We start from the raw sequence: 14,939 nt of genomic DNA, 5'->3' as shown, positions 1-14,939 counted from the left end.
GGTTGTATTAGTGTGTGTGTGTCATTAAGGAGGAGGGAGAGCTGAGTGCACAGTGATCTGCAGCTCCTGCACAGCACACACAGCTCGGACTGCTCTTGATGAGCTCCTGGCTAATTATTAATGGCCAGTCCCTCCCTTCTGTAGAAGACTGATCGCAGCTCATGGGTGCCAGCTGATAAATACATCTGGATTGTAGCAGCAGGAGGAAGACATTATTAAGAGATGGCAGGTGTCAGGTCACTAGTCTTGTGGCTGGCATGGGGCTGGGGACTCTGTGCCCAGCATGGCAGCACAGAGAACATATGGGAAAGGTTTGCCAATCTGCCTTACCCTAAGGACAACCTTTTCCTCTATGACACTTTCCCTCCAGGGTTCATGTGGTCTGTGGGCACAGCTGCTTACCAGGTAGAGGGGGGCTGGCAGCAAGATGGCAGAGCACCCTCCATCTGGGACACTTACTGCCACAAAGAAGGACGAGCCACTGGAGATGTGGCCAGTGACAGCTACAACAACCCATTCAGGGACACAGAGGCTCTACATATCCTGGGGGTGACACATTACAGGTTCTCCATCTCTTGGTCTAGGTTGTTCCCTAATGGGACAGAATCTGGTGCCAGCCAGGCAGGGCACTCCTATTACAGAGCACTCATTGACAGGCTAAAGGACAGGGGCATAGAACCCGTGGTCACCCTCTACCACTGGGATTTACCCCAGAGGCTGCAGGAACTCTATGGTGGATGGCTCAATGAGTCCATGGTGGGCATCTTCCAAGCCTATGCTAAGGCGTGCTTCCAGCTCTTTGGAAATGATGTCAAGTACTGGATTACTATTGACAACCCTTATGTGGTGGCATGGCATGGGTATTCCACTGGCAAATTACCCCCTGGCATCAAAGGAGATAAACTGCTGGGGTACAGAGCTGGACACAATCTCATTAAGGTAAGAAAGAAGGCGTATGGGTTGTACATATATACATTCCAATGAAAATAATGTTATCTTTTAAATTAAAAAATGTTATTGATTCAAATGTATAACCTCTCCTGCCCACTCACTGGTCATTGTCTGATTGTGCACCTGTTGGATAGATGTGGTATAGGGCACATGAAGTTCCATTATAATAGACATAATCTGTCACCAGTATATGTACATACCAGTTACCTTATTTCTTTAAAGACTGGTGACAGTTTATGTCTATTATATCTGGAAATGGAACTTCATGTGCCCTATACCACATCTATTCAACAGGTGCACCATCAGACAGATACATCGGTCTGTATTGTATTATTTTTGTGAACAAATGTTACATACACAATATTTTAGAATTTAGAGCCAGATTGGGGTAGGTCGCATATGTTAGTATCTGACATTAATATCACAGATGCAACAGCCTGAGAGCTTCTTACTAAAAGGGATACAAGCAGTCAGCATCAGCATTACTGATGTATTGATAGCATAACATGGACTTGGTTGTTTTGTACACTGTGACTGATGGATAATCAATAATATTAAAAGTGTATGTCCATCCAACAATGTTTTCTCTGTTGTTGGATAGAGTGGGGGAGGGTCAGAACCCCTGGCTGGTTTTTACTGCTATCCGGACCTCTGGAAGAGATTTATCCTTAATTAGTGTCACGGTGACAGCAGTTTCATCAGACAGTATGTGAGGGAAAATCTGAAAATTCCCCTAAATTGCTGTCTGAAGAAACCCTTGTTAGCAAAACAGTAAGTGATGGTAATTATTTTTTTTTTTACCAACAAAGCCCTGGAATGCACCCCACGGGGGTTCTAATGTTTCCCCAACTTATCCGAAACGAGAAGAAAAAGTTTTGGGTGTGCATACACTTTAAGAATTCACATGGTATTTTTGTTTCAGAGCTGTCAAAGCCTGCTAAAGCTTGACCAAAGCTACAGTCTGCACACCGACAGGTGCTTTAATGGCTTTTATACAGCTGCTTGAAGCTTGTTAATTGCTTTGTAAATGAGTCTGATGATCTCTGAAATTGTATTTACATACAAAACATTAAGCAGTGCTTGTGTGCGCAGAACCTTTCACTGCCATGTTATTGCTTGCTGGTGATTATATTGTTCCAAATGTTTCCTGAAACGAGAAAAGTTAACAAGAGCTGGTCATTTGTCTTCCAGATATTCAGAAATTAGTAATACTCTTTAACCACTTCAAGACCAGGTGTTTAGACCCCCTTCCTGGCCAGGCCATTTTTCAGTGTTCAGCGCTGCGATACTTTGACTGACGTTTATTCCGTCATGCAACGCTGTACTGAAATGAATTTTATACCATTTCAGTTAACTGAGAACTGATTATTTTAGCACTTTTACCGGTGATGATCCCATAGATATACATTTTAGGGATCTATGGCTTTCTCAGGAATCTGTCCACTCTCTGTTGTCCATTAAGATCCATCGAATCAACACACTAGCCCACATCTTCAGTTTCTCCACATTTTCTCTCCACCAATGATGAGACTGCAACATTGTTACTTTGTATCAGGCCACCACATGAGATACTGAAGTAGAAGGCTGGTCTGTCAGACGTTTGTGAATACAGCCAAGAATTGCCCAGGCACCAGGATGGATATGAGTCTGTCAGCTTTGAGGGCTAGTTCACACCAAGCGCGTTCCAGGAGCAGAGCAGTTACAGAACGCAACAAAACTGCTGCCAATGTATTCCAATGGTATTTTGGGCTCTAGTTCACACCACAGCGTTCAGTTCCAGAGCATGTAAAAAAACTGCAGCAAGCACTATTTTTCCTGGTCTGGAATGCATGGAAACGCATCAAAAATGCATGCAAACACCCTGAAACGCACAAAAAGCCAATTTTAAGCAAAATATTTTATTTTATACATAAACGGCCCGTAAACGCGGTAAAAACGCGGCAAAAAAACGAGGCAAAACACACTGCACTGCTTGTGCAGAAACTCATGCAGATCTGGTCCACATTTGGTGTGAACAAGCCCTGATCCAGCATCTCAGTCCAGGAAGAAAATGCTGACCCTGGCCAATGCCTGACCAAAGATGGCACCATCCTTCTGAAAAGACAAACTGTACTATGATCTCTGGGAAGTAATAAACAACTGTAAATGTTGCACTTACATATTACTTAGCATGCATGCTCAAAAATGTATCTCATGCATGTTATGCTCACTTGAAGCTCCGAGCAGGCTTCTTAGACCGTTCCTCCAGTGTCACTCCCCCTCCTCTGCATTGGTCTAACGTCCCATATATCATCACATGTATACACAGTGTATAGATGTGAGGACGCTGAGGAAGATTCCAATGCTACTGAGGAGGGGACAGACGGAAGGGAACGATGTGACAGCTGGCCGACTGGGAGCTTTGGGTGAGTATAACTTTGTTATTTTTGTCCCTAGACACAAACGAGCCCTTGCAGTGCACAGGTTAATAAAAGGTTTTCCTGGAGATCATCTTTAACCACTTGATGTCCGCGCATTGTAAATAAATGGGTGGATGGCAGCTTCTTCCCAGCGGATGGACATACATGTTTTTTTCCCAGTTTTTTTTGCTAAAATTAGGTACCTCGGCTTATATTCGGGACGGCTTATACTCGAGTATATACGGTACTTGCAGTGAGAACGGAGGAGAGATCAGCATTCTTCCATTAGCTGTCATTTCTCTGGCTGCTATAGCCAGAGAAGAAGCTGGTAAAGCAGATCTTTACTTCATCAGCTTCTTTGGGGGTCCCAAGGTGACATTAGGGGTCTTAGAGACCCCTGATGTCTCCATAAAGAGGACCTGTCATTGTATATTGGCTATCACATAGGGGGCTTGTTAGTCCCCTATGTGATAGCAATAAAGTTATTAAGTGTAAAAAAAATAAAAAGTTAAAAAAAAAGTCTATTAAAAAAACCAAAACCAAAAACCCCCCAAAAATGTAAGGCCCCTGCATGCATGCACATATAAACGTAAATACATGTTGGGTGCGCCTGTGTGCAAAAGCAATGATTACACCACACATGTTACATATCAAACTTGGGAGTGTGCACAATCATTTTAGGGCCATCAATCACTAAACTGATGAGCGGTAAAAGCTTTTAAAGCCAATTTTAGGCATGGTAGTTTTTTGCGATTTCGTGGGCGAACGCAATTTTAAAGCTTGATATGTTTGGTGTCTATTTACCCAACATGACCCCATCTTTTATGTTTTACCAAAAAATTGGGTACTGATGAAATCCACGGTCACAGCCCCACGGTCTCTGTAATCACACAGAGCAGACGATTCGCTCCATAAGACGCACTTTTTGTGCCTGCGTCTTATGGAGCGAATACCTATCGCCCGATGCCCGGAACATGCAGTTTCGGGCGGCGGGCGAATAGTTTTTTTGTACATTCAGCCCTGACTCCTGACAAGCAGCGCTGAATGTACAGTGAGAGCCGCTGCTCGTTTAATACAAGTGATCTAATTAGATCACTTGTATTAAATTGAGCGGCGGCAGCGATCGCGGTGGCAGTGGTTTACTAGGCGATCGCGCACGGCATAGGAGCTCACCATAGAGCCCTTTGAGCAGACGAAGAACATCGTTCTTTTCCCCAAAAATTGGTATAAAATTAATTTCAGTGCAGCGTTGCATGACAGAATAAATGTCAAACTAACACAGCGCTGAATACTGAAAAATGGCCTAGACAGGAAGGGGGTTTGACACCCCAGTCATCAAGTGATTAAGAAAAAGGGCACACGGGGCAATGTCTAATGTAACAATATATTATTTAAAGTGCATTTGGTGTGGTAGGTTAGCGCTAATTCAGTGTCGGCAGGAAAACTAAAAAAATAATATCAGAAAAGTGATGAGAACAAAATAAGCTACTAAACCTAAAATGACCCTCTAAACCTAATCTTCAACTTTGTCCTAAACCAACCTGTAAACCTGAACCAGAATGTAATCATATCTTAGAAGTCTATTCCTGTAGACGCCTCTTCTATTCACTTCTCTCCTCAGTGGTTGCTCCTATTCGCAACTCTCCTCAGTGGTGCTCAGCTTTAAATAGGCCAATGCGTGCTTAGACATGGTCATGTGCACACAGACATAATTTGCCAACTTAGCCCTTTGCCATGAACCACGTCCATGTGCATTTCTCTGAGCACACCCGCATGCTTGATTTGTCATCTGGCCAGACTTTTGGGCATGGCTGCATACTGAATTAGCCTGACACAGTCACTTACCTTCCTCGTTCCATCACCTGCGCCTCTTCCATCTCCCATGGCCATTTACTGGTTTTGATGGAAATGTTGCATCATGTGACACCAACATCTATTTAAGCTCGAGCAGGACATGCTGCCACTGCTCAAGCATTGTGTCAGTATACTGTCAGACCGCGATGTCCTAAGCTCCCTGACACTTGTGTGCCTTGCGACCAAGTACTGCCTTGTTTCCAGTGCACCCAGCTACCAGTCTTCATTGCTACAAGTACAGAATTAATACTATTAAACTTCACAACCTTTGTGCCTTGTTACCAATACAGATTAAGCTACCAGTGCACCCAGCTACCCGTCTACCTTCCTATAAGTACAGAATTGATATCAGTGCACTCTGCAACCTGTGTGCCTTGCTACCTGTACAGACTTGATACCAGCGCATTCTGCTATCCATGCAACCTTGTTACCAGAGCACCCAGCTACCATTACTACTTTGCTTCCAGCATTATCCTGCTTATTGTGGTACGCAGCAGGCTGAACATCTCTTAGCGCACCTACCCTCCTCCATGTCCATGAGTACTTGTCAAGTGACTTGGGGGTAGTTTGCAGACACCATTCGTGACACCATGGTTCTCTGAAAACACTTTGTCATGTAGTAATTCATTATTATTTATTTGTAAACCAGATATTGTATACATCTAGTAAAAAAATCAGATATAAAACATGAGTTTAAAAACATATGAAGTTAAAAATAAATCTACCCAAATTATTATAATTTCCTTTATCAGTTCACTGGCTGATTTTACTTGATGTCTTAAAGCGGAAGAAAACCGCTTTGTAATTCTTTTAGTTTTTGCACAGCATACTTGCGCATTAGGGCACACTTACTTTACAAGTGTGCCCTTCTCCAGCAACAATATCTCCTGCCATCTCTAACATTATACAGGCTCTAGAAGACCTTCATTAGAAGACCTCTCTGGCTTTTGAGTGGCCACTGATTGATCTTCGATCCTCAACACTTTCCCTTGCCGCCTCCGAGACTCAGAAGTGCTTTATAGCCATTGGGTGGCCACTGATCGATCTTCGAACCTCGACACTTTCCCTTGCCGCCTCTGACACTCAGAAGTGCTCTTTAGCCATTGGGTGGCCACTGATCGATCTTCGATCCTTGACACTTTCCCTTGCCGCCTCTGACACTCAGAAGTGCTCTTTAGCCATTGGGTGGCCACTGATCGATCTTCGAAACTCAACTCTGTTCTCAGCCACCTCCGACACTTCCGGGCTCTCAGATGTGCTCTTTAGCCATTGGGTGGCCACTGATTGATCATCAATCCTCAACGCTGTTCTCTGCCACCACCGACACTTCCGGGCTCTCCGAAATCCTCTTCAGCCATTGAGTGGCCACTGATGATCATTTATTATATTTTATTAATCATTATCATGTACACACCACAACCTTTGTGCCTTGCTACCAATACAGACTAAGCTACCAGTGCACCCAGCTACAAGCCTACCTTGCTACCAGTACAGAATTTATATCATTACATTCTACAACCTTTGTGCCTTGCTATGAATACAGACTAAGCTACCAGTGCAGCCAGCAATATAAGGAGTGCAATGCTATCAATTCTGTACTGGTATCAAGGTAGACGAGTAGCTGGGCGCACTGGTAGCTTAGTCTGTTAGATAAACTGATTTTTTATTTATGTTTTGCCCATGCACACAGGAGCTCCAACCTCCACAGCGCCTGACCCATTCCCAACATCTTAGAGTTGTTGTTAATAAGCTGTGCGTACACTGCACGGCGAATGTGTCACACAGTTTATACAAAAAATACAAAATTACTGGGGGACAGTGGCATAATTTTTTTGCCATGTCTCCTCTTCCAAAGGTCCAGAGCTCCCAGCAATTTTTTCTGACTTTACTTCACCTTTAAGTTTAGGCTTTTTCCTGTGAATCACAGTAACTGGCAATTACAGCTGATTGAACAATGATTTACAAAACTTCTAATGATTCTCCACATACTTGTAGAGTGGGTTGTTTGAATATGCCTGAGATCACTTTAGCTATCAGAGTTTAATTCTAGGCTAATGGATTATTTTCACATTAGTTTATCACTGTATTCTTGTTTTTAGTTTTGTGAAGAATACAAGACAGAGAACCATTAATATGAACTTTGTCATTCAGAACTAGTCAAGCATTTTTAATGTGGACAAAGTTCCTATGGTTTTGGATGAACATCTTCAGGTTATTTGAAAAAAAGATTGGGGAATTTACTGATAATAAGAAGACTTGATTGTTGTCAGCAAAAACTTAACTAGTGTTTACTACAGAACTTTGTATGTCCCTTTTCTTGGCAAGGTGCATTGATGATTCCCTGAATAATAGGCCTCTGTGCTTTAAACTATTGTGACACAAGTTAGACTTTACAGCTTGCAAGTAAACACAAATTTTCATTTTTTGTAAGCACAATTTTATATAATTTAAATCTGAATTACAATTTTTAGTTTATTATAACTCCGTGGTTACTTATCATTTGCAGACACCTGGTTTGGTTTTGTAAATTATTTCTATGCAGTTTAAAAAATATATATATTTTCAACCTTATAGCATCACTGAACTGAGATGATAAGGTGTCCCATTGAAATGCCAGTAACCCACCCCCCCCCGGAAAATGTGTGGTGGTGGAGGGGTAACATTGTAGAAAATTGCATGGGCTTTGCTGACAAGTATGTACTTGGTTCAAACGTGATTGATAAATTCATAACTAGATTATATGGGGGCTCTGCCTGGAGGTCTCTTTCAAAACAAGACTGGAAAGCCAGATGGTCCTATGATAAGGATTGTGGTGGGGTCAGTCATATAAGTGCAGATGCCTGTGGACAGCTCTACTACCCTGGCAATATCTCAATCACTGCTACGCTCTGGGGAAGGGACAGGTTGGGTCTGAAGGGGATTTATTGTTGCAGCTAATTTGATATATTGGTCAAATGGTACACATTAAAGTCTGTTATAGTCAGAAACAGGAATTGTTTTGGGTGAGACTAGTTTATAACAGGAAAATTGTATTTCATACTTACCGTCATTTTCCTTTCCTGTCCAGCTCCATGGCAGCACACGAATGGTTAATCCCTCCCTCCTCCCCCTAATCAGGATCGTAACTCATAAAAGCTGAAAGAGTACCCTGGCTTGCCGTTCCGTAACTCGACTACTATACGGGTGGGCCTTGTGCTGCCATTGAGCTGGACAGGAAAGGAAAATTACGGTAAGTATGAAATACAATTTTCCTGTTTTCCTGTCAGCTCCATGGCAGCACACGAATGGGAATTAACTAGCCAAAAACAGGGGTGGGTATGTTTGAAAATTTTTTAATCAAAACTCATGGTAGAAGAAATAACCCTACGGCCGAATTCAACTTTAGTTAAGGCAGCTGGATCTACACAGTGGTGTGTCATGAACGTGTGCAAAGAAGACCATGTGGCCGCTTTACACACAGTCTCTAAGGAAACACGATTGGGTGCAGCCCATGATGTGGCCAGACTCCTAGTGGAAATGGGCAGACACCCCACTTGGGACAGTCATATGCTCGGCTTCATATGCTGACGACATCGCCTTCCCTATCAAGGATGCTATGAGCCTACTGGAGGAGTAGCATCCTTCCTGGCACCTGCTGTAAAGATAGAGATGACTCGTAGACCTGAGCTCTTCCGTGGCCAAAATATACGCCTTTAGCGTATTACCTACGTCCAAGCGGCTAATCTGGCCCCCATCATCCGACTTGAAGGTTGGTAATACAATTTCTTGGTGTATGTGAAAGTCAGTCACAACCTTGGGAATGAACCTCAGCATGGGAACTAGAATCACTACATCTACCAGGAAAGTGAAGAAGTGTTTTTTAAACTCAAGAGCAGCCAACTCCAAAACCCGTCTGGTGGAGGTGATAGCAACTAGAAAGGCAGCATTTAATGCGAGGACGAGTAGTACTGGGCTTCCTAGAATGAAGAAGAGTATTGACTACCCTATCTGAGCAACCCAATGTGAGAAGTCTCCGCCTCTCAATATCCATGCTGCTAGGCAAAGTTTCACAGGTGCTGGGTGAAGGATCGGACCGTGAAAGAAGATCGGTCAATGGCGGTAAGAATAGTGGAGGCTGGATACCCATCAGGCGGAGGAGAGGATACCAAGGCCCCTTGGGCCGGTTCGGAACCACTGCCAGGACAGCCACCTATTCTCTCCAGAGTCTCCTCAGAAATTGTAGTATGAAAAAGGCACTGGCGGGAAGGTGCAAGCCGTCCAAATGTCCACTCTGCTGTCAGGGCGTCCGTTGCCACCGCTTGTACACATTGAAACTTCGAGAAAAACTTCACGACTTCGGTGTTTGTTCGCGACAAAAATAGGTCTACTGCCGGAGCTAAGCCCCAGGACACCGTGTCCTGAAATATATAATCGAGGAGACACCACTCGTCGTTGTCCAGACCAACCCTGGATAGATAATCTGCTTGGTGATTGAGGGGACCCGACACGTACACTGCCAATAAGTGAAGATGGATCTGAGCCAAGGTAATAATAGTAGAGACTTCTCCCAGCAGGGCACGACTGCGTGCATCCCCTTGTCTCCTGATACAAGCCATCGCTGAGGTATTGACGATTTTCATCAAAACTGACTTCCCCAGGATAAATCGCTGGAAGGCCAATAGCGCCTGAAACACTGCCCTCAGCTCCAGGACATTGGAGACAAACCCCCACTGCAGGAAAGGACCAGAGACACTGAGCACCCTCGCTCAGACAGACGGCACCCCAACCCCATTCTCTTGTAGCTGAGGAATTCACGGTCCACGTGGTAAGGAGGAGAGACTGACAGCCTAGTCAGTTGCAGTCCATGAACCACCACCCCAGGCTACTCCGCATTGGGGAGAGATCCAAATGAGGTGGTCGAGACTTTCCGGCTTCCACTGCCGCAAGAACCTGGTCTGAAAGAAACAAGTTCGCCATTGGGCCCACTGGGCTGCAGGAAACATTGACATCATGGACCCGACAATCTGAAGACAATGAGACACTAACAGTAGAAGGTACGATAGGGCACCCGGGATTGCACTCAAAACCCTGGCTAAAATTAAACATCGCCGAACCTCGGTGCAGAATGTAGAAGACAATCTGATATTCTTTAAGCCGTCTAAGATCTTAGATTTACTAAGATTCTGCGAAACTGCTGCTTCAGCGCTGCCCACCCAAGCCTTCAGGGCCTTGGAAGGTACTGCCATAGCAACTGCAGGTTTTCAGGCCCCACCGGCCAAGAGATAGATCTTTTTAAGATCCAAATCTGCCCAAGACATCCTTAAAGGTAACAGCGTCACCAAGGGGCAGCGTGACATGCCTTGCCAGCCTCATTAAGGCCGCATTAACCACAGGCGAATCATCTGAGTGTTTAAGATCCTCTTTCTTAAAAGGATACAGTTTAGAGAATCTATTTCCAAAGGAATACTTCCCATCCACCTGACTCCATTCATCCTGGATACATTCTTCATCTGAAGAGGGAGAATCAGAATGGGGTTCGGAGGACTCCCAACTGCGGCCAGCTCTAGAAGGGTCCGGACTAGACTCCTAAGCTGGATCTACAGTAGGCTGGTTTAAGGACTGACCCTATGCAGAAGAAACATTTCATGAGGGTATCCTGAAAGACTTTCTGCAGTAAATAAATATCCTGCATATACCTGCCTCCTTGTCTGTAGTGGCCTCTGACAACATGATTCACACGCTGTTTTCTGCTGAAAGACAAAAAAATCTCCAGATTATTGTAAGGTGTATGGGGTCCTTTAGGTGCCCAGACCATGTAGGAATATCTCCTCCACCATTAATGAGCAACAGCAGTGTACTTACACCTTGTTAGCCAGGCCCCGAGGATCACCAGCGGGGCTCCCATGGACCTGCACCATTTAGGAAAGGGCTCACAGGGACTTTGCCAACTGAAGGAGGTAGAAGAAGAAGGCGGACAGCAAGAACTTTATCCCTGCTAGGTAGGCACCCTGCTCGGATCCTGACATGTAGGAGGAAAAAAAGGAACGGCAAGCCAGGGGACTCTTTCAGCTTTTATGAGTTACGATCCTGATTAGGGGAGGAGGAAGGGATTAACCATTCGTGTGCTGCCATGGAGCTCACAGGAAAAAGACTGTGAACTCCAGACCCAAAGGTTTTGTGCTTTGTTTTTGTTGGTGTACATACCTCTTTGACTGGTTAATCCCTCTTTGGCCTCCCAGAAGTTCACATTCACTTCCATCCTAGCCAGTTATCATTCATATTTTCTCTTTACTCGGTTCTTATATTACTTTACTCTCTGCATGTTTGCTATTGCACATTTCTGAGCCCGAAGGTGAGTATTGGTTTGTTTATCATTTTTGGTATTGCTTTGCCATAAGATCCGGTTCTTCTACAGACACCGTCAAAAAAAACCTTTTCAGCGATGCACATATGTATTACAGAGGCAGGTTAGTGTTTAATGTGGGAATTATCATTTATGAGGTATGTGAATTTGTTTTTTAAATTAGAACTCCGGGCAGAATTTTTATTAACCCTTGCAGTGGGGCTACCCGGGGGTAACCCCCCCACACACTGCAAGGGTAAACTGCACATTTTTGTCTAGGTTAAACAAAAGTTATACTTACCCAATCCTCTGAGCCAGCTTTCTATTAGACTGGTACTTTCAGCCTCTCCCCCCCCCTCTGGAGCAGCTGTGCCTGGCAACCAATTCGCTTTTCTCTTTCATTTTAAAGTCTTAACTGGACAAACTGAAGAGAGAGGCTGGTTGGTTACCATGGGCAACTGCTCCAGAGTCTGTCTGCCCCAGTTTTGATAAATTCCCCCCACTGTATACTGAGGACTCTGTGAACCATTCTAATGCTGTAGTGTAGGAGGAGACAGACTTTAGTGACCGGAGAAGCAGGCAGGCGGCTCAGCGGTTCAGGTGCATATAACTTTTTTTTTTTTAGTACTTAGACCAAAATGAGCACTTAACCCTTGGAGTGTGGGAGTAACCCCACTGCTAGGGTTAAGAACACTTTTGCCTGGAGTTCTTCTTTAAGTGTTTTATTGGCTAGCGTATACTTTTTGTACTTTTGTATACTCAAGTTTTTTGTAATTGCATAAATAAGCTTTTGATAATTGCTGTGCATCAGCTTGTAAGAATGCGTTGTCTCCTTTGTGGCTGTGATGACATATGATCTATAAAAGTTAGAGGTGCACCATAATGAGACTTTCAAAACCGAAACGAAACCGAAATTTAAAAAAATGTCAGGCTGAAACCGAAAATGTTTTTTATTTTAACTTTTTCCAATTTTTTTAAATATTTTTTTTTATAAACTTTACATTTTTTTATATTTATTTATTAATTTTTTATTAAATATTTCTATTTTTTACTTTACTTTTAGGGGCTTTGGGGAAATATTAGGGGTCTAAACAGACCCCTGATATTTCCCTTTTTTGAAATATAAAAAGAGATTGAGGACACAGAGTCCTCAATCTCTTTTTCTGCAGCCCCTGTTATCAATGAGCAAGAATCCTCTATACTGAGTGTTCCTGTCCATTTATAACATGAGCACAGAGTGTGTTTACTATAACCACAATCATGAATGAACAGGAGGTGATGTAGATAATTTCCCATTCATTCATAATTGAGGATATAGTACACATACTCTGTCCTCAATTATCTACAAACACTCAGCGATCACTGATCACTAAGAGGGTTATTCACAAAAGGGTGAAGAGTTTGGAGAAGGCAGGAGAACTGAACAATCTAGGACAACATAGCTGATTTGGAACATTTCTCCAATTCAGCTCACTTTTCAGTTCAGCTATGTTGTCCTAGATTGTTCACTTCTCCGGCCTTCTCCAAACTCTTCACCCTTTTGTGAATAGCCCTATGAGTGTTTGCACTCGTCTCCTTCCTGACACGCTGTCACAGCAGGCTGAGTGAGCGGAGTCTGGAGAGCTGTGACAGGAGGCTGAGAGGTGTGGCAGGAGAGACGCTGGCCGCTCACAGCGCTCTCTCCTCCCGCAGTGCTCGGCCACCTGTCACAGTTTCTCTCCTCCCGCTGGGACACAGAGCAGCGCCCAGCGGGGAGGAGAGAATAGAATGGATGGGCCGCTGTATCGGCCAGAAAATTGCACTTTCGGCATTGTGCCAAAAGTGCCATTTTCGGCTGATATGTTTGGGCAGCCGATGTATCGGTGCATCCCTAATAACAGTGGTTCTCAACCTGTGTAACCTCAGGACCCACATTTGTCCTTGATCTTTACATCGCAACCCAAGTCTCACTGCACTGGAATGCACAGCATTGCGGTACCATGCTCTCCGCTTGAGGGCGATCTAACTGTAGACAGGAGGTCCTTTTGGAGGTGCCATTTAACTGAATAGCAACCCAACGCACCTCCCACACCAGAACACGTAGGTGCAATTGGTGGGTGCAAGACTTTGCTTCCGTTCGCGAACTCCGCTTTGTGTGATGAACACAACCGCAGCCATCTTCCCTGCTCTGACACATGGTCATGGCTTCCTCTAGTCGAGATCGCGTTCTGATCACAGTTGGATTTGGTTCACGACCAAATCAGTTTGCGACCAGAATCGTGGAACGAATTAAGTTCGTGAACCGAGGTACCACTGTAGTATTGGATTGTGTAACATATTATTGTATATTATAGTATAACATTGTATAGTATAGTATAGCATTGTATAGTATAGTATTATTTATACATATATTGCACTGTGCTTTATAATATCTAAACTTAAAAATAATTTTCTCTAGCTTTGCTAAAGGAATTATTTTTAAGTTTAGATATTTGAAAGTGCAGCGCAATATACGCATAAATTGTGGTATAGTGAGCTTTCACTGACAAGCACAGTGTGTCGGAGCCTCTGTGACAGAACAGACGAGCAATGAGGGGAGAAAGAGGCGCCGGCTGTCAGATCCTGGCCGAGCGTCTCTCTCTCTCTCTCCTCACCGCTCTGCATTAGTTCTGTGACAGCGGCTCCGTACTCTGCCCTCCCCCGCCACCGTTACTTCACTTCTTCTCGGATCCCCACTGGGGAGAGCAGTGGGGATCCAGAGAAGCGGCGGGAGGAGAGGACATGGCGATCTACCAGTGATCGCTACGCGATCGACTGGTAGATCGCGATCGACCTTGTGGGCACCCCTGGTATAGTGCATAGTATAGTAAAATATAGTATAGTATTATACAGCATAGAATAGTATTGTATAGAGTAGTAAAATATAGTATAGGAGTGTAGGAGTGTATAGTATAGCATTTTATAGTATAGTATAGTATTGTATAGCATAGTGTTGTATTATATAGTATAGCATACGATTGTATAGAAATGTATAGTATTGTATAGTATTGTATAGTATTGTATAGAATAATATAGTATTGTTTTGCATAGTATTGTATTGTATAGAATTGAATAGCATAGTATAGTATTTTATAGAATGGGATAGTATAGTATTCTAATGTGTTGTATAGCATAGTATTGTATACAATTTTATAGTATTGTATTGTATAGTACAGTATAGTATAACATTTTATAGTATAGTATTGATGAGGGTGGGTTTAGGGGCGGAGTTAAGGCCGAGGCAGGGTTGGGGTTAGGTGGGGTAACTGGTGGCGAGTAACTCTTAAGGCCTGGCTAGTAGCTCAGGACTTGAAATTTTGAGCCCTGTAGTATAGTATAGTATATTATTGTATTTTATAGTATAGCATTGTATAGTATGGTATAGTATAGTATAA

General features: G+C 43.6%; 1 protein-coding gene across 1 annotated transcript in view; it reads left to right on the top strand.

Moving 5' to 3' along the window:
• Positions 1-222: 222 nt before the first annotated feature.
• Positions 223-14,939, top strand: part of KL (klotho) — a 42,389-nt gene continuing 27,672 nt past the window's right edge. The window contains exon 1 of the mRNA XM_018554017.1: positions 223-939. Within this exon, the coding sequence (XP_018409519.1) occupies positions 223-939 (717 nt within the window). The remainder of the gene's footprint in view (positions 940-14,939) is intronic.

This window comes from Nanorana parkeri, unplaced genomic scaffold (genome assembly GCF_000935625.1).
Source record: "Nanorana parkeri isolate BGI_ZX_2015 unplaced genomic scaffold, ASM93562v1 scaffold8, whole genome shotgun sequence".
NCBI classification, from domain to species: domain Eukaryota; kingdom Metazoa; phylum Chordata; class Amphibia; order Anura; family Dicroglossidae; genus Nanorana; species Nanorana parkeri.
This window is presented reverse-complemented; position numbering and strand designations above follow the sequence as displayed.